At 43.2% G+C, this 20,353-nt stretch overlaps 2 protein-coding genes across 2 annotated transcripts in view; both read right to left on the bottom strand.

Moving 5' to 3' along the window:
* LOC141102673 (proto-oncogene Mas-like) overlaps window positions 1-20,353 on the bottom strand; it is a 52,166-nt gene that overhangs the window by 6,998 nt on the left and 24,815 nt on the right. The gene's annotated exons all lie outside the window — the stretch shown is intronic.
* Window positions 460-7,598, bottom strand: LOC141102374 (proto-oncogene Mas-like). Its single transcript, XM_073591327.1, has 2 exons — window positions 7,500-7,598; window positions 460-3,573 (listed from the first exon to the last, which is right to left on the bottom strand). The coding sequence occupies exon 2, from the start codon at window positions 3,533-3,535 to the stop codon at window positions 2,585-2,587; it is 951 nt and encodes a 316-aa protein (XP_073447428.1). The 5' UTR covers window positions 3,536-3,573; window positions 7,500-7,598; the 3' UTR covers window positions 460-2,584.

Genomic DNA, 20,353 nt, shown 5'->3' with positions numbered 1-20,353 from the left:
GGAGCCCGGGGCCCGAGGGGCTTGCCGGGGCCGGAAGAAGGCAGGACGGGTGAAGGGGAGCCATGTTGTGCACTATAGATATGATCTCGCAGCTTCTGTTGCTCTCTGTGTCATTGAGCTCAGACATCAAGCTCTTTACTGCCACCTCTGGCTACTATGTGCATGTGCACCCCCTCGTGTGAACTGCCTGTACTGTGCTCCTCTGTGTCAGCAACATGTCAGCTTTGTGAAAACGAGCTGGGACTAGGTAGGAAGATTTCCCATGCCTAAAGCTGTGTAGAAACACTGATGTGAAGATTTTGTTGATGGAAACCCCAAAGAGACATAGGACGTTAGCGAGTGATTCAAGAAGAAGAAAAAACAGATCAGACATGAAACATAATCAATTGTATATAAAAAAAGGTTTTACTAAAAATATATCATTATATAAAAAATATAAAACATTATTATGATATCATTTACACTACAGATACATAGTATCAATATTTATTTCCAATGATACTCGGTAGTTTTGTTTAGACAAGTTATTTAGAACCAACCTAATAGTCACGGCAGCCAAGTTTTCCAAATCTAAAGGATATGAGCACTTTAAAATATATCTCCAGGACAGTTAATTATATTTCTAAATCTATCCATTCAACTCTTCCCTTCCTGCTCCTGTCCTGTTTCAGTTGTGTTGGGACAATCAAGAGGCTGCCCGTCCCAGTGTCCTTCTGTCTATGGTTAAGGGATAACTCCCTGCAGAGATGTAGCTAGAACATTCGGGGCCCGAGAGTAGGAAACCATATAGGGCCCCCCCGGCCAGGGCCCTTCCCACTGATCCCAGGGTCCTTTACTCCCATTGTGGGACCCTTTATTACAGCCCTCTTCCTACCATTTTGAGGTTCCCTCCACAGTGGTGGAACCCCAGGGCCCTATCGTAAGTGCTACCTTTGCGACCCTGGTAGTTCTGCCACTGGTGTCAGGAGTTTTTTATTTTTGTTATTTTATTTATTTATTTTACAATTTTATTTTATTTATTTACCTATTTATTTTTAAGCATTTTATTATTTATTATTAAATTAAAAAAAAAAAAACAATATTAGGACCCCCGGAATATCAGGAGTCTAAACAGACCAGAAACACAGTTTAGCTCAGCTAAAAAAAAATAAAAAAATCGATCACTGGCTCTATTCATTAAGACAAGGAAGGTGCCCGTAAATTATACATTTACTGGCTCCTTCACCTCTCTCCCGCCTAAAAGATCCCCTCAGCAGCCACCGTGAGAGGGGGGAACCTGGCAGCGATGCAGACGGGACGTTTGAAGAGAGCACACAAGGGCCCCGAAACAGACCAGGAGAGAGGAAAGGGGTGGCATATAGAGGAACCGATTCATTCATTTATCACCTGCCGCAGCTGAATGCCTGCATAAGGGAGAGAATGAGAAGCATTCAGTGGCTGCATGGAGAGATTGGTTCTTCCACATGCCACCATCCCTCCTATCCAGGTGCACAGGGGCCACACAGGCCCCCTGGAGCATGGAGCCAGGTCGCAATCGTGACCTCTGTTTTGTTTTGTTTTTTGTTAACCCCATACTTCTCTTTTAAACTTCATCAGCCTCTGTGTTTGTGATAGCATTGGCTTCCTGGCTCCCTGTTTATTTACTGTACCTGACTGACCACTGCTATTATCTTGGATTCCCTTGTGGTAGACCTTTGCCCTTGTTCCTCTTTTACTCTTTTGATTGTCACCTGATATTGATCTCGGATTGTTAAGTGGACTACTCTTGCGTACTACCAGCTCAGACCTCGGAACTGTTTTCAGACTTGTTTGCTTGTTCCCTGCCCTGACCTTGGACTTTCCAAGGATTCCACTACCAGCTGCTGTCTACCGCTTGACCAGGCTCAGGACTACAGGTCCACTTCCTTGTTTCAGCCACTCAGTCCCAGTGCCATGTGGCCAGGAACTATAGCATTGTGTTTTGGGACCTGAGGGCAACCAAGTACAAGTAGCCCTGTTTTCATTAAATGCAGCTGCTATAGGCAGAAGAAACACCCGCCAGCTATCATTTGTGACCTAGGGCGCTGGGCTGTGCTTTATACTTTGGAGGCAGAAGCTGCTAATTCCTGTTGGAACACCTTGAGTTCAAGGGCTCTTGGGGGGAGCCTCAGGAAGCCCCTCTCAGTGTCTGGTTTTGACTACTTAGCACAGTTGAATATTGGTCAGCACATTGCATTGCGATATTCCAAAGAAGCTTGGCAATTCTCTTGACCATAGGCTGAAGTTCAGGCTCACTTAATGAGATACTATTTCACGTCAAGCCCATTTAGAAGCCAACACAACTTTCAGAGTTAAAGCTAACAAAAACCAAGGAAGTACAAGAAATCTATCTTTTTGAACACCGTAAGTCCCTCTTTAGTCATTGTCCTCCATAAAATTATTGTTCGGGATCTTTTCTTTGCCATTTCCTGTTGGCTTGTCTTGCATTAGCCAAAATCAGTTCATGGCTTTAAATTCATATTTCGAATGCAGCTGGAAAACTGGTGGCTTTTCCTTTCATAATGTGATCCAGAAGGCATTGGTAAGATTGGCTTATCTTCATGTGTTATTGGGCTTGTTGTCCTTCTGAAGAAAAAGGACTTGTGTCTGTTTCCACCACGAAGGCTCGTTGAAGGGAATCCTTGATGGAACAACATGTGGTCTGATTACATATTTTCCCAACAAGGAAGTAGATATAAGGGTTGATGACGCAATTAGTGACCAGCCAATACTGACTAATAAAAACCAGCTTGACTGTTTTCAGCACATTACAGAAAACTAAAAAACGAAAAATATTTAACGGCAAGACCGATAAGATAAAGACAATGACTGCTACGATGATAATGATATACAGCTTAGGAGAGTACTCCTGACCGACGGTCCTCCTTATTTTGTAGAGCAAGGCGACGCTGGAAATAACCATGAGCGGTAGACATATCCCGATCGCGGACACAAAAATCATCACTTCCACCGCTGCACATTGCGGATGATGTTTGATGTAAGCTTCTGGATCACACACAAAGACGTCAAGGAGGCCCTCCAAGATGCCAAGGAACCAGAGAACTGCGCACGCCATAGTGGAGAACTTCTTGGGGCGACAAGTGCGATACCAAATGGGGAACAGGATGGAGATACACCTCTCCACGCTGATGGCTGTCAGGATGTTTTTCCCAGAATAGACCAGGGGGTAATATAATGTATCCACAAATACATAGAAGGGACACGTCACTTTAGATCCAGGATGTAAACCAAAGAAATTGCTGATCTGGACCATCAACGTCAACATCACCACTGCTAGCAAGAGGGTGTCAGCCACACACAGGTTGGCGATGTAAACTGTATATTTGTTCCTCCGGATCCTGAAGCAAAGGTTCCAAAACACGATAATGTTTCCCACCAAGCCTAAGACACAAATCCCGATAAAAACGCCATCGATGACAGGGAGCAAGAGCTCAGGAACACCTACGCACGTCCAGCGGTCCTTTTTGTCTGTGTTATTTCCACTGGTGAAATTCATGTTGTCCTTTTTTAGTGAAGAGTATCTTCTTCTTCCACCTGTATTAAACATATGACATAGCTATCAATGAAGCAGAATTACTTCCTTTCATTAACAATACATCTATATATAAGCTAAAAAGTTACTTTAGTTTCTTTTTTAGATTTGTCACAATGTATATAAGGCTTAAAATGTACAGTGCTGTGAAAAAAGTATTTCCCCCCTGATTTTTTCCTAATTTTCTAAATTTCTTTTGCATATTTTTCACACTTAAATAATTCAAATCATCTAACAAATTTTAGTATTAAGCAAAGATAACCCGAGTACATAAAAAATGCAGTTTTTAAATGAAGGTTTTAATTTATTAAAGGGAACAAAGCTGTCCAAACCTGCCTGGCCCTATGTGAAAAAGTAATTGCTAAATCATGAATGAACTGTGATGAACCAAATTCTTTGGAAAGCTGAGTTGACTTTCACTTGCCACACCCAGGCCTCATTACTGCCAAACCTGTTGAATCAAGAAATCACTTAAAAAGAAGTTGTGTGACAAAGTGAAGCACGCTAAAAGATCTCAAAAAGCAACACATCGTGCTGCGATCTAAAGACATTCAAGAACAGATGAGAAACAAAGTCATTGACAATTATCAGTCGGGAAAGGGTTACAAAGTCATTTCTAAGGCTTGGGACTCCAGAGAACCACAGTGAGAGCCATTATCCACAAATGGAGAAAACTTGGAACAGCGGTGAACACTTCCCAGGAGTGACCGGCCCACCAAAATTACTCTGTGTGCACAATGGCGACTCATCCAGTAGGTCATAAAAGAACCCAGAACAACATCTAAAGAACTGCAGGCCTCACTTGCCTCAGGTAAGGTCAGCGTTTAACATTCAACAATAAGAAAGAGACTGGGCATAAATGGCGTCCATGGGAGAGTTCCAAGTGGCTTTCCGTAGGGGCACCCGATGAGGGGCCTGGAGCGTCAGAGGGGGACCCCAGAAGAAGAGGACCAGGGCTGCTCTGTGCAAAACCATTACACAGAGTGAGTAAGAATAGACATGTTTGTTTAAGTTAAAAAAAAACAAGGCTTTAATAACACTTTAACTCTGCTGGTCAGGTTTTCCCAGGCTTTTTGGGGAAGTACCGCGCTCTACTGGGGCACACATGAAAAGAGAAGGAACCACCTCTCGGGGGCGCCATAGTCAGGGCCATCTTTTTTTGGGCCCATGAAGTCCAAGGATTGTATCAAGGCACAGATCTGGGGAAGGGTACAGAAACATTTCTGTACCCTTCCCCGTACCCTTCCCCAGATCTGTGGTCCCAATGACCACAATGGCCTCCATCATCTGTAAATAGAAGAAGTTTGGAACCACCAGGACTCTTCCTAGAGCAGGCGCCCGGCAAAACTGAGCGATGGGGGGTGTAGGGCCTTAGTCAGGGAGGTGACCAAGAACCCAATGATCACTCTGATAAAGCTCCAGCGTTTTTCCCTGTAGAGCGAGGAGAATCTTCCAGAAGAATAACCATCTCTGAAGCACTCCACTAATCAGGCCTGTATGATAGAGTGGCCAGATGGAAGCCACGCCACAGTAAAAGGCACATGACAGCCCACCTGGAGTTTGCCAAAAGGCTCCTGAAGGACTCTCAGACCATGACAAACAAATGGTCTGATAAAACAAAGATTGAACTCCTTGGCCTGAATAGCAAGCGTCATGTCTGGAGGAAACCAGGCACCGCTCATCACCTGGCCAATACCATCCCTACAGGGAAGCATGGTGGTAGCAGCATCCTGCTGTGGGGATGTTTTTCAGTGGCAGGAACTGGGAGACTAGTCAGAATTGAGGGAAAGATCAATTCAGCAATGTACAGAGACATTCTTGATGAAAACCTTCTCCAGAGAGCTCTGGACTTCTGACTGGGGTGAAGGTTCATCTTCCAATGGGGCAATGACCCTAAGCACACAGCCAGGATAACAAAGGAGTGGCTATGGGACAACTCTGTGAATGTCCTTGAGTGGTCCAGCCAGAGCCCAGACTTGAACCCGATTAAACATCATTGGAGAGATCGGAAAATGGCTGTGCACCGACACTCCCCATCCAACCTGATGGAGCTTGAGAGGTCCTGCAAATAGGAATGCGAGAAACTGCCCAAAAATAAGTTTGCCAAGCTGGTAGCATCATACTCAAAAAGACTTGAGGCTGTAATTGGTGCCAAAGGAGCTTCACCAAAGTATTGAGCAAAGGCTGGGATACTTATGTACATGGGATCAAACAAAGTTCTTTCACGTTGTCATTATGGGGGATTGTTTGTATAATTTTGAGGAAATTAATGAATTTAATCAATTTTGGAATAAGGCTGTAACATAACAAAATGTGGAAAAAGTGAAGCACTGTGAATACTTTCCGGGTGCACTGTAATGGTACGTCGCTGGACTTTTGTTGGTTATATTCCGCCGCCTTCCATGGTTTGCTCCGGCTCTCCTGTCCCACCGAGAGACCCGAGCGACCGGCGGGCACGCTTACCGGCCGGTCGGGAAGCTTAACAAAGCCGAGGTTGGCATTGATCGGCTCTCCACTATAGTAACCCAGAGGCGATGACCAGACATCACTTCTGGTTTATCCGGATGTCAACGGCACCATTTTAAAAAAATTTAAAACATTCAAAAAAACAGATCTTGGTGATCTGGATGCTTTTAAGGGCAGAGGAGAAACCCTTCCTTTATGGTGTGCTATTCTCATATTCTCACTCAGATAACTTATACTTCCTTAAAGAATAAGAAAAATAACTGAACATCATGATCTCAGAAGAGGAGAGGATGATATGCTTCTGTCTATACCCATAAACAATGTATGGCCATCTTGGTCCAGAAGAGGAACTTTATATTTCTGACCGGCTGGTACATGTAAACCTTTCTGTGACAAATTGCTCAGATCCATAGTTGAGCCACCTCCTCCACACTCCACGACTTGTCATCCTCTCTGTATTTCCATGCACATCTCAGTGGCTAACCCACATTTTTCATCTCCAGCCAGAGCCCTTATCTCCAAGCGCTGGAAGTCCACCACAACCCTGACCATCCTAGAGTGAATTGCCAAAGTCTGCCAGATGATGAGAATGAAGAAATGAGAGCTCGTCAACATGGTGCACATGACTCCTTCAAAAACAAAAGGACCCATTGGATTATTTTCATTGACGGATGAGTTCCGGGCACTCGCATGTGCCTTCTAATATAATTTTCCATTTCTTTTTCATATGCAAATACACTATATGTGAGGGAGTGCCCTTTCATACCTCTGGCCACCCTGGTAGCCATTGGTGTAAGTCACTTAGTCCTTGTCCATTCCCCTAAATTTTATCTACCCACTCCACTTCAACTCAGAGGTTGAGCCTTACCGTAACGGTATACCAGAAGCCAGCAAGTTGGTTGTTGGGTAGACCTATTGGATCCTCCGTGTTGATGTACTTTGTTATGGACATGTATCCGATGGCTCCCAAGGCCCTGGGGTTTGTCATCCCCTAAGGACTGGAGGGCCTCAATTACGAGGTCCGGCTGCAAACATTACATTTATTCTCGCTGGAGATGCAATGCTTGAGGGGGGGACATGATAGCAATCTACAAATACCTGAATGGGGATCCCAGCATAGGGAAAAAAACTATTTCGTCCCAGGGAGTGTATGAGGACACGGGGCCACACCTTGAGACTTAACCTTAAACTGCACAGGGGGTTCTTTACTGTCAGGGCAATAAGGATGTGGAACTCTCTCCCACAATTGGTGTTGCCTGCGGGAAGTATGGATATTTTTAAAAGACTCCTGGATGTATATTTTAAAAAAACATAACATACAGGGATAAGGGAAATTATTATAGACACTGACACACATAAACCTGCACAGGCTGAATGGACTATTGTCTTTTTTTAGCCTTACCTACTAAGTAACTTTGTATTTTGTAAATTCACAAAAATTAAATAAGATAGTGGATCTCACCTGTAAAGGGTTGCTTGTTGACTCCAGGTAATGATCTATATCAGTTCATCCTGTCGCTCTCAGGCATACAATGCTTTGTTTCTGGCAATGAGATGGAATACAGGACTTATATATCTGCATGGGGTGGAGTGACATGACACACGGGCCGGGCTGACTCAGGATTTCAGTGGAAATAAGAATCACATTCCTTTGAATACAATATGACGGAGTTCTGGGTGATATACTGGCACTCTATCACATAGCTAGAGGATACCAATGTGTAGAGTAAGATTCCCCACAAGAAACCAAAATGACAAGTAAAGCAAAATTATCTTGGAAATCTCACATACAAAGCCAAGGAAAGGCAAGGTCAAGCCATGAAGTCATCATTAGAAGACGGGCAGAGAAGCACAAAGCATGTGAAATGTGGACTCTGTGCAGAGCAATACCCGTTGATCCTGCCAGAAATCCAATGTCCTTGTCACTTGCTGTGCTGATATCTCAAACAATGCTATCAGCTTCCCCATTTATCTTCTGTGAGCTGAAGAAGGCCCCCATCCATGTTCTGAAGATATGGAGAGGGGAACCTCTTCTCTAGCCATAAAACACCTTCCCGTTCTAGGGTGACAACTTGGGCGTTGTCACCCTCGGACAGGAAGGGCATAACTGGATCACCAGGAAAAAAATAAATGGGGAAAGAAAAAAAGAAAAGCTGAAAAAGAAAACGAATGCAGCCACCACATCTAGGAACTGCTAAGCTTGCAATATATGACATTTTGGTTTTTGGGTTTAGATACACTTTCATTTTGGGCTCCTTTTCTAACAGTTTGTGTAAAGTGTATCAAACAATAAAAAATGATGCTACGGTATCCATTTGATGTTTTCCGTTTCATGTGTGAATTGTATCTGAACCCTTCTTTTCTTTTGTGATCATAAAACCACTTGTAACCAAAGAATGAACATGGTAGAATGAATGGTCTCCCTGTAGGCCAAATGTTATCACCCTACTAAACCCACCTGAGTGAGCCCAGCAGTAAGCTATCATTATACAGGGCCAATCATCTGCAGTGGCATTCCTTGGCCACTTAGGATTGGCCCAGTACAGTGACAGCTTCTTGGTGGGCTCACTCAGGTGGGTTTGCACTTGCATCCGAACATGCTTGAACTCATCCCTACATCCTACCATGCACACTCCCATCTAGGGCTACATGCTTTCTTGGCCATGCTGGAATTGCCAGAATGAGGTCTCATAGATAGACAAAACAGGCCAAGGTCAAGCTATGAAGTCATTAAAAGAAGTGGAGTAGAGCATTGCACAAGGAGTGAGATGTATGAGAACAGTTGAGAAAAATTTAGTGTCCTCATATAGTCTATGACAAGGAAGGACTGAGTTGGGGAGGGGAGGGATTTTCTCTCTGGACCATTACTAATGAGATATGTTGCCCTAAGTAAAGGGTAGCAATCAGCGCAATCAAATAAAAAAAAGAAAATAATCAGAAATTGCAAGCTGAACACTACAGGTAATCACATACTGTATGCCTGAAAAGTAACCAAAATATAACAAGATAAGTGCAGCGCAAAAATATATCAGAATATTATTCAAAAGGAGTATTAAGTATGTTCCCCAAAAGTCTGTAAAAAAAGATCCATGTGAATTTCAAAGGACAGGAATCGGTCATGCATACAATCATCTATTGCGCTTACCAGAGATGATGGACCTCTGCACAGCAGGGGTCAAACTCACATGTGTCCCCACAGGGATGAAGGTATTCCTGATGGTGTCGCTGAAGGAAATCACTGTGGTATGGAAACCCAGAACTCCAGAGGGATGAGGCACCTTCCAACAGGGAAATACCCAGGATGTAGACCGCCAGATAGGAGATGTAAGAAAAGCCGCTCCACGAAATATAAGAAATAATAAAGGATACCATCTAAGAGTAATCCATCTTTTATTGTAAAGTCCAATATTGCACTGTAAAATATCACTGTAAAAACAAGCGCTCTCAAGCGCAGAAAGATAAAACAGGTCGGACTGCAACACAGTGCAGTACCGACGCACACAGTCTGGCAGCGGGTGACGTCCGTGACAAAGCTCCTCCCCCCGTACGCAGCGTTACGTCCATTTGGACTTCGTCAGCGAGGGGTGGAGCCTGACAGTCACCCAGAGGCATTTATGGTACACGGAATGGGCTACGGCGCCGGCGGAAGTAAAAAAGCTTCCCTAGCAACTGCATCCTGCCGACAACCTGTCCTATACTTAAAAGGAACTAGACCTTATATAAATGGTGAATGGCGGAAGCGGAAATCAATGCGGGCATCCATTAGAATTACACGGGGACACTATTATGCAAAAATACTATTCGGCCATTCCATTACAAATAATATTAAATCTAAAATATAGAATATAACACATATCCCCATTAGGGTAAATGTGATTACAAAATTAAAATTGTATTAAAACTCATATTTAAAATGTTACGGAAGTAATCTCCCGCTGCCATATCTGTGTGAAAACATATAATCACTAAAAATATTCAGATGTACAAATGGGAATCCGACCTTTATACAGCTATTTGTTAGATATAGAACAGTTCAGGTCAAATTCCACATTTAACCCCTTAGGAACCATCACCTGAGTCTCATGAATCCACTGGCTCAGTTGCCTGATAAAATTACCTCCCCTCCAATGTGGATTCACTTTTTCTATGCCCCAAAATTTTAAGCATCTCGGATTTCGATCATGACAGATCCTGAAATGCTTAGAAACATTGTGTGTGATAAGACCTCTCTTAATGTTGTTCACATGTTCAGCTATGCGGACTCCCATAGGTCTGGAGGTCCTACCTATGTATTGGAGTCCGCAGTCGCATTCCAACTTGTAAACAACTCCAACTGTATTGCACGTTATAAAATGTTTAATTTGGTAGTTTTCATTAGTAGCTGCTGCTGTCAACTCCTTCCTTCTCTTGAGATTCCATCTGCATGACTTGCAAGCAGGACATCTCCCACAGGCGTAAAAGCCTGTCAAGAAATTAAAAAAACGATTTTCTTTTTTGGTCATAGGGGGATCTACAACACTAGGAGCTAAGAATATCTCTTAACGTGGGAGGTTTTCGATCTACAAATTTCGGATGGGGAGGCAATACTGTGCCTAAAACACTATCTCTTTTGAGAATGTTCCAATGTTTCAAAATGATCCTCTCAAATTTTTTATGTTGGATGTTATAATCAAGGATGATCTTGTATTCAAAGTTACCCTTGGGCTTCTTATTACTATCTGAATTAGCAACTAGAGAGGAACGCTAAAGGCTACCAACAGAGGTTATATTACTCATTACATGCTCCTCCTCATACCCTTTTTGTAAAAAGCGGGTGGCCAAAATTTTAGCTTGGGAGAAGTAGTCCGAATCCAGGGCACGTTTTCTCCTCAGCCGGATAAACTGTCTTTTAGGGACATTATACAGCCAGGAGTGATGATGGCAGCTATCTAACGGTATGAATCCGTTCCTATCTGTGGGCTTAAAGTAATTTTTAGTCAAAAATGTATCACCTTGTTTAAATATCTCCAAATCCAGGAAAGCAACACGTGTAGTGTCTGCGTTCCAAGATAAGTGGATCCTTTTACTGTTGCCATTAAGTTTAGACATAAAAAGCTGGAGGCTAATCAGATCACCCTCCCAGATCATGAAAAGATCATCTATATATCTTTGGTAGCAGACCAACTGAGTCGGTCTACTACCAAAGACAAATTCCTCTTCCCATAATGCCATGAAAATGTTGGCTACACTAGGTGCAAAATGAGCGCCCATGGCAACTCCAATTGTTTGAAGAAAAAATTTCCCGCCATACCAGAAATAATTTCTGGATAGGCAAAAGTCCAGAGCTCTCAGAATAAAGTCCTTTAGGAGAGGAGGGAGAGAGGATCCATTAAGGGCCCACTGCACAGAAGTAAGGGCATCATTATGGCCTATGATAGTGTATAGGGAACTAACGTCGGCAGTGACTAAAAAGCTGTTTTCTTTAACTGTTATATGTTCCAAAATTTGAATGATATGTTTAGTGTCTTTAAGATACGCCTTGGTGGTAGACACCAGTGGTTTCAAAAAGTAATCTATATATTGACCTAAGCGGGCTGTGACAGAGTCGATGCCATTGACTATAGGACGACCTGGAGGGGAACTAGCGTCCTTATGTATTTTGGGCAAAAAATATATTATCGGTCTCCTGCATGCGCTGGGATTTAGATATGATGCCTCTTACTTCTGTGCAGTGGGCCCTTAATGGATCCTCTCTCCCTCCTCTCCTAAAGGACTTTATTCTGAGAGCTCTGGACTTTTGCCTATCCAGAAATTATTTCTGGTATGGCGGGAAATTTTTTCTTCAAACACTTGGAGTTGCCATGGGCGCTCGTTTTGCACCTAGTGTAGCCAACATTTTCATGGCATTATGGGAAGAGGAATTTGTCTTTGGTAGTAGACTGACTCAGTTGGTCTGCTACCAAAGATATATAGATGATCTTTTCATGATCTGGGAGGGTGATCTGATTAGCCTCCAGCTTTTTATGTCTAAACTTAATGGCAACAGTAAAAGGATCCACTTGTCTTGGAACGCAGACACTACACGTGTTGCTTTCCTGGATTTGGAGATATTTAAACAAGGTGATAAATTTTTGACTAAAAATTACTTTAAGCCCACAGATAGGAACAGATTCATACCGTTAGATAGCTGCCATCATCACTCCTGGCTGTATAATGTCCCTAAAGGACAGTTTATCCGGCTGAGGAGAAACTGTGCCCTGGATTCGGACTTCTTCTCCCAAGCTAAAATTTTGGCCACCCGCTTTTTACAAAAAGGGTATGAGGAGGAGCATGTAATGAGTAATATAACCTCAGTTGGTAGCCTTGAGCGTTCCTCTCTAGTTGCTAATTCAGATAGTAATAAGAAGCCCAAGGGTAACTTTGAATACAAGATCATCCTTGGTTATAACATCCAACATAAAAAATTTGAGAGGATAATTTTGAAACATTGGAACATTCTCAAAAGAGATAGTGTTTTAGGCACAGTATTGCCTCCCCGTCCGAAATTTGTATATCGAAAACCTCCCATGTTAAGAGATATTCTAGCTCCTAGTGTTGTAGATCCCCATATGACCAAAAAAGAAAATCGGATTTTTAATTTCTTGACAGGCTTTTACGCCTGTGGGAGATGTCCTGCTTGCAAGTCACGCAGATGGAATCTCAAGAGAATGAAGGAGTTGACAGCAGCAGCTACTAATAAAAACTACCAAATTAAACATTTTATAACGTGCAATACAGTTGGAGTTGTTTACATGTTGGAATGCGACTGCGGACTCCAATATATAGGTAGGACCTCCAGACCTATGGGAGTCCGCATAGCTGAACATGTGAACAACATTAAGAGAGGTCTTATCACACACAATGTTTCTAAGCATTTCAGGATCTGTCATGATCGAAATCCGAGATGCTTAAAATTTTGGGGCATAGAAAAAGTGAATCCACATTGGAGGGGAGGTAATTTTATCAGGCAACTGAGCCAGCGTGAATCCATGTGGATTCATGAGACTCAGGTGATGGTTCCTAAGGGGTTAAATGTGGAATTTGACCTGAACTGTTTTATATCTAACAAATAGCTATATAAAGGTCGGATTCCCAGTTGTACATCTGAATATTTTTAGTGATTATATGTTTTCACACAGATATGGCAGCAAGAGATTACTTCCGTAACATTTTAAATATGAGTTTTAATACAATTTTAATTTTGTAATCACATTTACCCTAATGGGGATATGTGTTATAATCTATATTTTAGATTTAATATTATTTGTAATGGAATGGCCGAATAGTATTTTTGCATAATAGTGTCCCCGTGTAATTCTAATGGATGCCCGTATTGATTTCCGCTTCCGCCATTCACCATTTATATAAGGCCAGTTCCTTTTAAGTATAGGACAGGTTGTCGGTAGGATGCAGTTGCTAGGGAATCTTTTTGACTTCCGCCTGCGCCGTAGCCCATTCGGACACCGTCCGTGTACCATAAATGCCGCTGGGTGACTGTCAGGCTCCACCCCTCACTGACGAAGTCCAATAGGATGTAACGCTGCAGGGGAGGAGCTTTGTCACGGACGTCACCCGCTGCCCGACTGTGTGTGTCGGTACTGCACTGTGTTGCAGTCCGACCTGTTTTATCTTTCTGCGCTTGAGAGCGCTTGTTTTTTCAGTGATATTTTACAGTGCAATATTGGACTTTACAATAAAAGATGGATTACTCTTAGATGGTATCCTTTATTATGTCTTATATTTCGTGGAGCGGCTTTTCTTACATCTCCTATCTGGCGGTCTACATCCTGGGTATTTCCCTGTTGGAAGGTGTCTCATCCCTCTGGATTTCTGGGTTTCCATACCACAATGATTTCCTTCAGTGACACCATCAGGAATACCTTCATCCCTGTGGGGACACATGTGAGTTTGACCCCTGCTGTGCAGAGGTCCATCATCTCTGGTAAGCGCAATAGAAGATTGTATGCATGACCGATTCCTGTCGTTTGAAATTCACATGGATCTTTTTTGAAAGACTTTTGGGGAACATACTTAATACTCCTTTTGAAAAAAATTCTGATATATTTTTGCGCTGCACTTATCTTGTTATATTATGTTGTTGTTATGTGAGGCATGAGGCCAACCCTTCAGGCAAGCAGACGAACTGAACAATACTGGAGCCACCCAACTCCGATTTAATTAGCTGATAATAAAAAGTAATTGCAAAATATGTTTTCCTAGGAAGAAAACATACTGAACAAGTATAGTAATAAATGAATATACAAGCAGGCATGACTTGGTTTGAGTCAGATATGTAGTGAATCCAGCCAATTCTCTTACCACCAGTGTTCATGGATGATAAGTGTTCCATGGTGTGGTGTCATTATTTTTTTGTTGTCCAATTGGTGGACCTCCCTATAATATCTACACCCTCTCTGCCTCAAGACACATGTAGCACTGGTAGATTTCTAATCTACTGCTGATAGGTAAATTTAGTGGGTTACTTGTTAGGTGAAGTTAGATTTGCCTCTGTTCCAGCTTGGCTGAGTTACGTGTAGTTTCACACTGCGCCGGTGGGTGTCGTTGTCACCATGGGCCAGTGTTGGAAAGGCAACGTGTTGAAGCGTATGAGTGCTCCTCTGTCCCCGAGACAACTCAGTGGAGGTGGTCCTCCGAGTTGCATTCTGGGAGAGGGTATTTATGGGACAGACGCCATGTTTAGGGGTTCGTTTTCAGCCACCTGCTGGCCCTCCTGGCCGACAGGTATGCGTTAGGAGTATCACCTCGTGGTCCTCCGGATTGGAGGCCCACGTCGCCGCAGCGTGTGGGTGGGCCCAGAAGACTGTCTGGGGCCTACTACAGCAGCAGAGGAACGGTCCTGAGCTGTCTATCCTGAGTGAAGAAGCTGGACAACTGAGGAGATCCCAGGGGAGGACCTGTCATGGAAGGATCACGCAGAGTGCTGGTCTGGAGAAGGGCCTGGTGACTCAGTTGGAGGACGTATCCTGAAGTAATCTTACTGCATAGTACTGCCGGGTCGGCTTAAAGGTTCAAGTGCTGTGTCTGATATTCACCGTAAACCAATACATCCTGTGGCAGAGGGTCGTACGGGTTTTGCTCCAAACAAGTCTGTGGCAGAGACTTTTGTTCGTGCTACGTACTGGCTGCTAGGCGAGTGAGAGAAACCTATCCAGGCGGGCAAAGATTGAATCCCACAAGGGGAATACATTCAACTATAAGTGTTTAATTCCTAATGATGTACTAAAGAATACTAAGAAAAGGTATTTGAGCTTCCCTGCAATTTTCCTTCTGCCTCTTTCCGGCTACTTCCGTTATTACCTGTTCATTAAAGCATTGGAAAAGATACTCAAGTGTCTGGTGCCTACATTGTCCAGAGGTAAACTCAACGGGACCCTAGACCCAGTGCCGTTGAAATAGAGGTGGCGAGAGTGAAGGTAACAGCCCGCTTTAAACCAGCAGCTCCACCGAGAGTTATTGCTACACACAGTTTACTCACATACTGCAGCAGCCAATCAGCAGGGGTTGAGTTCTTGATCATGTATAGAGTCTCAGCACATTAGAAACATTTGGTCTTTGGCTGTCAAGTCCAACCAAAAAAAAAAAGCCACTTTGCATGAATTCTAAAATTCTAATCCCTAAAACTCTAATGCCCTGTACACACGATCGGATTTTCCGACAACAAAGTCCGACCGTTTGTACGCTCCATCGAACAATTTCCGTCGGACTTTCCGCCAACAAGTGTTGGCTAGCAGGTTCTCGACTTTTCCGCCAACAAAACTTTGTTGTCGGAATTTCCAATCGCCGACGCACAAAAGTTCCACGCATGCTCGGAATCAAGCAGAAGGAGCCGCACTGGCTATAGAACTTCCTTTTTCTCGGCTCGTCGTACGCCTTGTACGTCACCGCGTTCTCATGTTCGTAATTGTTGGCCAACGTTTGTGTGACCGTGCGTATGCAAGACAAGTTGGAGCCAACATGCCTCGAACAAAAATCCACGGTTTTGTTGTCGGAAAGTCCGATCGTGTGTACGGGGCATAACTCTAAAGCCCTGGCTTGTAAATGTGGTTTTGAGCAGGATTGGAACATGAGAGCTTTAAGCACAGGTTTTAATCAAGGCTCTGTAAAAGGCTTGTGCTTTTTTAGAAGGTTTTAGAAGCTAACTCCAGTGGGTCCATGTGTGGTTGGACTGTTTGGGTTGAAGGACCATTTTATGGAAACAATCTAAGCAACAACCCATGGTGAGGTTATACAGGTGCATCTCATAAAATTAGAATATCATCAAAAAGTTCACTTTTTTCAGTAATTCAATTCAAAATGTGAAACTCATATGTTTTATATAGATGCGTTACACACAGAGTGATATATTTCAAGAATTTCTTTCTTTGAATTTTGATGATTATGGCTTACAGCTAGTGAAAACACCAAAATTTAGTATCTCAGAAAATTAGAATATTACATAAGACCAATAAAAAAAAATGTCCATGTACAGTATAGTATGCACTCAATACTTGGTTTGGGCTCCTTTTGCATGAATTACGCCATCAATGCGGCGTGGCATGGAGGCGATCAGCCTGTGGCACTGCTGAGGTGTTATGGAAGCCCAGGTTTCTTTGATAGCGGCCTTCAGCTCGTCTGCATTGTTGGGTCTGGTGTCTCTCATCTTCCCCTTGACAATACCCCACAGATTCTGTATGGGGTTTAGGTCAGGCCAGTCAAGCACAGTGATATCATGATCATGTGACCAGGTATTGGTACTTTTGGCAGTGTGGGCAGGTGCCAAGTCCTGCTGGAAAATGAAATCGGCATCTCCATAAAGCTGGTCAGCAGAGGGAAGTATGAAGTGCTCTAGAATTTCCTGCTAGAGAGCTGTACTGACTTTGGACTTGATAAAGCACAGCGGACCAACACCAGCAGATGACATGGCTCCCCAAATCATCACTGACTGTGGAAACTTCACATTGGACCTCATACAACTTGGATTCTGTGCCTCTCCACCCTTCCTCTGGGGACCTTGATTTCCAAATGAAATGCAAAATTTTCCACAGTCAGTGATGATTTGGGGAGCCGTGTCATCTGCTGGTTTTGATCCACTGCGTTTTATCAAGTCCAAAGTCAGCGCAGATCTCTACCAGGAAATTCTAAAGCACCAACCAAAAACGTAAATGTATTTTATTGGGATTTTATGTTATAGACCAACACAAAGTGACACATAATTGTGAAGTGGAAGGAAAATTATTATTTTTACAAATAAATATGTGAAAAGTGGGGGGGGGGGGCCTTTGTATGGCGCCCCCTGGAGTCAATACTTTGTAGAACCCCCTTTCTCTGCAATTACAGCTGCAAGTCTTTTTGGGGATGTCTCTACCAGCTTTGCACATCTAGAGAGGGACATTTTTGCCCATTCTTCTTCTCTGCAGAATATCTCAAGCTCTGTCAGATTGGATGGAGAGCGTCTGTGAACAGCAATTTTCAAGTCTTGCCACAGATTCTCAATGTGATTTAGGTCTGGACTGTGACTGGGCCATTCTAACACATGAATATGCTTTGATCTAAACCATTCCATTGTAGTTCTGGCTGGATGTTTCGGGTCGTTGTCCTGCTGGAAGGTGAACCTCCGCCCCAGTCTCAAGTTTTTTTACAGACTCTATCAGGTTTTCTTCTAAGATTGTCCTGTATTTGGCTCCATCCATCTTCCCATCAACTCTGACCAGCTTCCCTGTCCCTGCTGAAGAAATACATCCCCATCACGTGATGCTGCCGCCACCATGTTTCACAGTGGGGATGGTGTGTTCAGGGTGATGTGCAGTGTTAGTTTTCCGCCACACATAGCGTTTTGCTTTTAGACCAAAAAGTTCAAGTTTGGTCTCATCTGACCAGAGCACCTTCTTCCACATGTTTGCTGTGTCCTCCACATGGCTTCTTGCAAACTGCAAACAGGACTTCTTATGACTTTCTTTCACCAATGTCTTTCTTCTTGTCACTCTTCCATAAAGGTCAGATTTGTGGAGAACACGACTAATAGTTGTCCTGTGGACAGATTCTCCCACCTGAGCTGTGGATCTCTGCAGCTCCTCCAGAGTTACCATGGACCTCTTGGCTCTTCTCTGATGAATGCTCTCCTCGCCCGGCCAGTCAGTTTAGGTGGACGGTCATGTCTTGGCAGGTTTGCAGTTGCACCATACTCTTTCCATTTTCAGATGATGGATTGAACAGAGCTCCGTGAGATGTTCAAAGCTTGGGAGATTTTTTTATAACCTAACCCTGCTTTATACTTCTCCACAACTTTATCCCTGACCTGTCTGGTGTGTGCCTTGGCCTTCATGATGCTGTTTGTTCACTAAGGTTCTCTAACAAACTTCTGAGGGCTTCACAGAACAGTTGTATTTATACTGGGAATAAATTACACACAGGTGGACTCTATTTACTAATTAGGTGATTTCTGAAGGCAATTGATAGATTTTAGTTAAGGGTATCAGAGTAAAGGGGGCTGAATACAAATGCCCCCCCCCGCTTTTCAGATATTTATTTGTAAAAAATGTTGAAAACCATTTATCATTTTCCTTCCACTTCACAATTATGTGCCACTTTGTGTTGGTCTATCACATAAAATCCCAATAAAATATATTTACTTTTTTTGGTATAAAATGCGGAAAATTTTATGGGGTATGACAAAATGCGGAAAATTTTAAGGGGTATGAATACTTTTTCAAGGCACTGTATTTGATCTGCCAAATTCAAAGTTAACATTGCAGAATTCTTATACACGGAAAGTATTCAGACCCCTTTAATTTTTCACTCTTTGTTATGTTGCAGCCATTTGCTAAAATCATTTAAGTTCATTTTTTTCCTCATTAATGTACACACAGCACCCCATATTGACAGAAAAACACAGAATTGTTGACATTTTTGCAGATTTATTAAAAAAGAAAAACTGAAATATCACATGGTCCTAAGTATTCAGACCCTTTGCTTTGATACTCATATATTTAGCTCAGGTGCTGTCCATTTATTCTGATCATCCTTGAGATGGTTCTACACCTTCATTTGAGTCCAGCTGTGTTTGATTATACTGATTGGACTTGATTAGGAAAGCCACACACCTGTCTATATAAGACCTTACAGCTCACAGTGCATGTCAGAGCAAATGAGAATCATGAGGTCAAAGGAACTGCCTGAAGAGCTCAGAGACAGAATTCTGGCAAGGCACAGATCTGGCCAAGGTTACAAAAAAATTTCTGCTGCACTTAAGGTTCCTATGAGCACAGTGGCCTCCATAATCCTTAAATAGAAGACGTTTGGGATGACCAGAACCCTTCCTAGAGCTGGCCGTCTGGCCAAACTGAGCTATCGGGGGAGAAGAGCCTTGGTGAGAGAGGTAAAGAAGAACCCAAAGATCGCTGTGGCTGAGCTCTGGAGATGCAGTCGGGAGATGGGAGAAAGTTGCAGAAAGTCAACCATCACTGCAGCCCTCCACCAGTCGGGGCTTTATGGCAGAGTGGCCCGACGGAAGCCTCTCCTCAGTGCAAGACACAGGAAAGCCTGCATGGAGTTTGCTAAAAAACAGCTGAAGGACTCCAAGATGGTGAGAAATAAGATTCTCTGGTCTGATGAGACCAAGATAGAACTTTTTGGCCTTAATTCTAAGTGGTATATGTGGAGAAAACCAGGCACTGCTCATCACCTGTATAATAAAGTCCCAACAGTGAAGCATGGTGGTGGCAGCATCATGCTGTGGGGGTGTTTTTCAGCTGCAGGGACAGGACGACTGGTTGCAATCGAGGGAAAGATGAATGTGGCCAAGTACAGGGATATCCTGGACGAAAACCTTCTCCAGAGTGCTCAGGACCTCAGACTGGGCCGAAGGTTTACCTTCCAACAAGACAATGACCCTAAGCACACAGCTAAAATAACGAAGGAGTGGCTTCACAACAACTCTGTGACTGTTCTTGAATCTCCCAGCCAGAGCCCTGACTTAAACCCGATTGAGCATCTCTGGAGAGACCTAAAAATGGCTCCACCAACGTTTACCATCCAACCTGACAGAACTGGAGAGGATCTGCAAGGAGGAATGGCAGAAGATCCCCAAATCCAGGTGTGAAAAACTTGTTGCATCTTTCCCAAAAAGACTCATGGCTGTATTAGATCAAAAGGGGCTTCTACTAAATACTGAGCAAAGGGTCTGAATACTTAGGACCATGTGATATTTCAGTTTTTCTTTTTTAATAAATCTGCAAAAATGTCAACAATTCTGTGTTTTTCTGTCAATATGGGGTGCTGTGTGTACATTAATGAGGAAAA

The sequence above is a fragment of the Aquarana catesbeiana genome, linkage group LG07, assembly GCF_042186555.1.
Source record: "Aquarana catesbeiana isolate 2022-GZ linkage group LG07, ASM4218655v1, whole genome shotgun sequence".
Taxonomy (NCBI): Eukaryota; Metazoa; Chordata; class Amphibia; order Anura; family Ranidae; genus Aquarana; species Aquarana catesbeiana.
The sequence above is the reverse complement of the archived record's forward strand: the minus strand, read 5'-3'. Positions and strand labels throughout refer to the sequence as shown.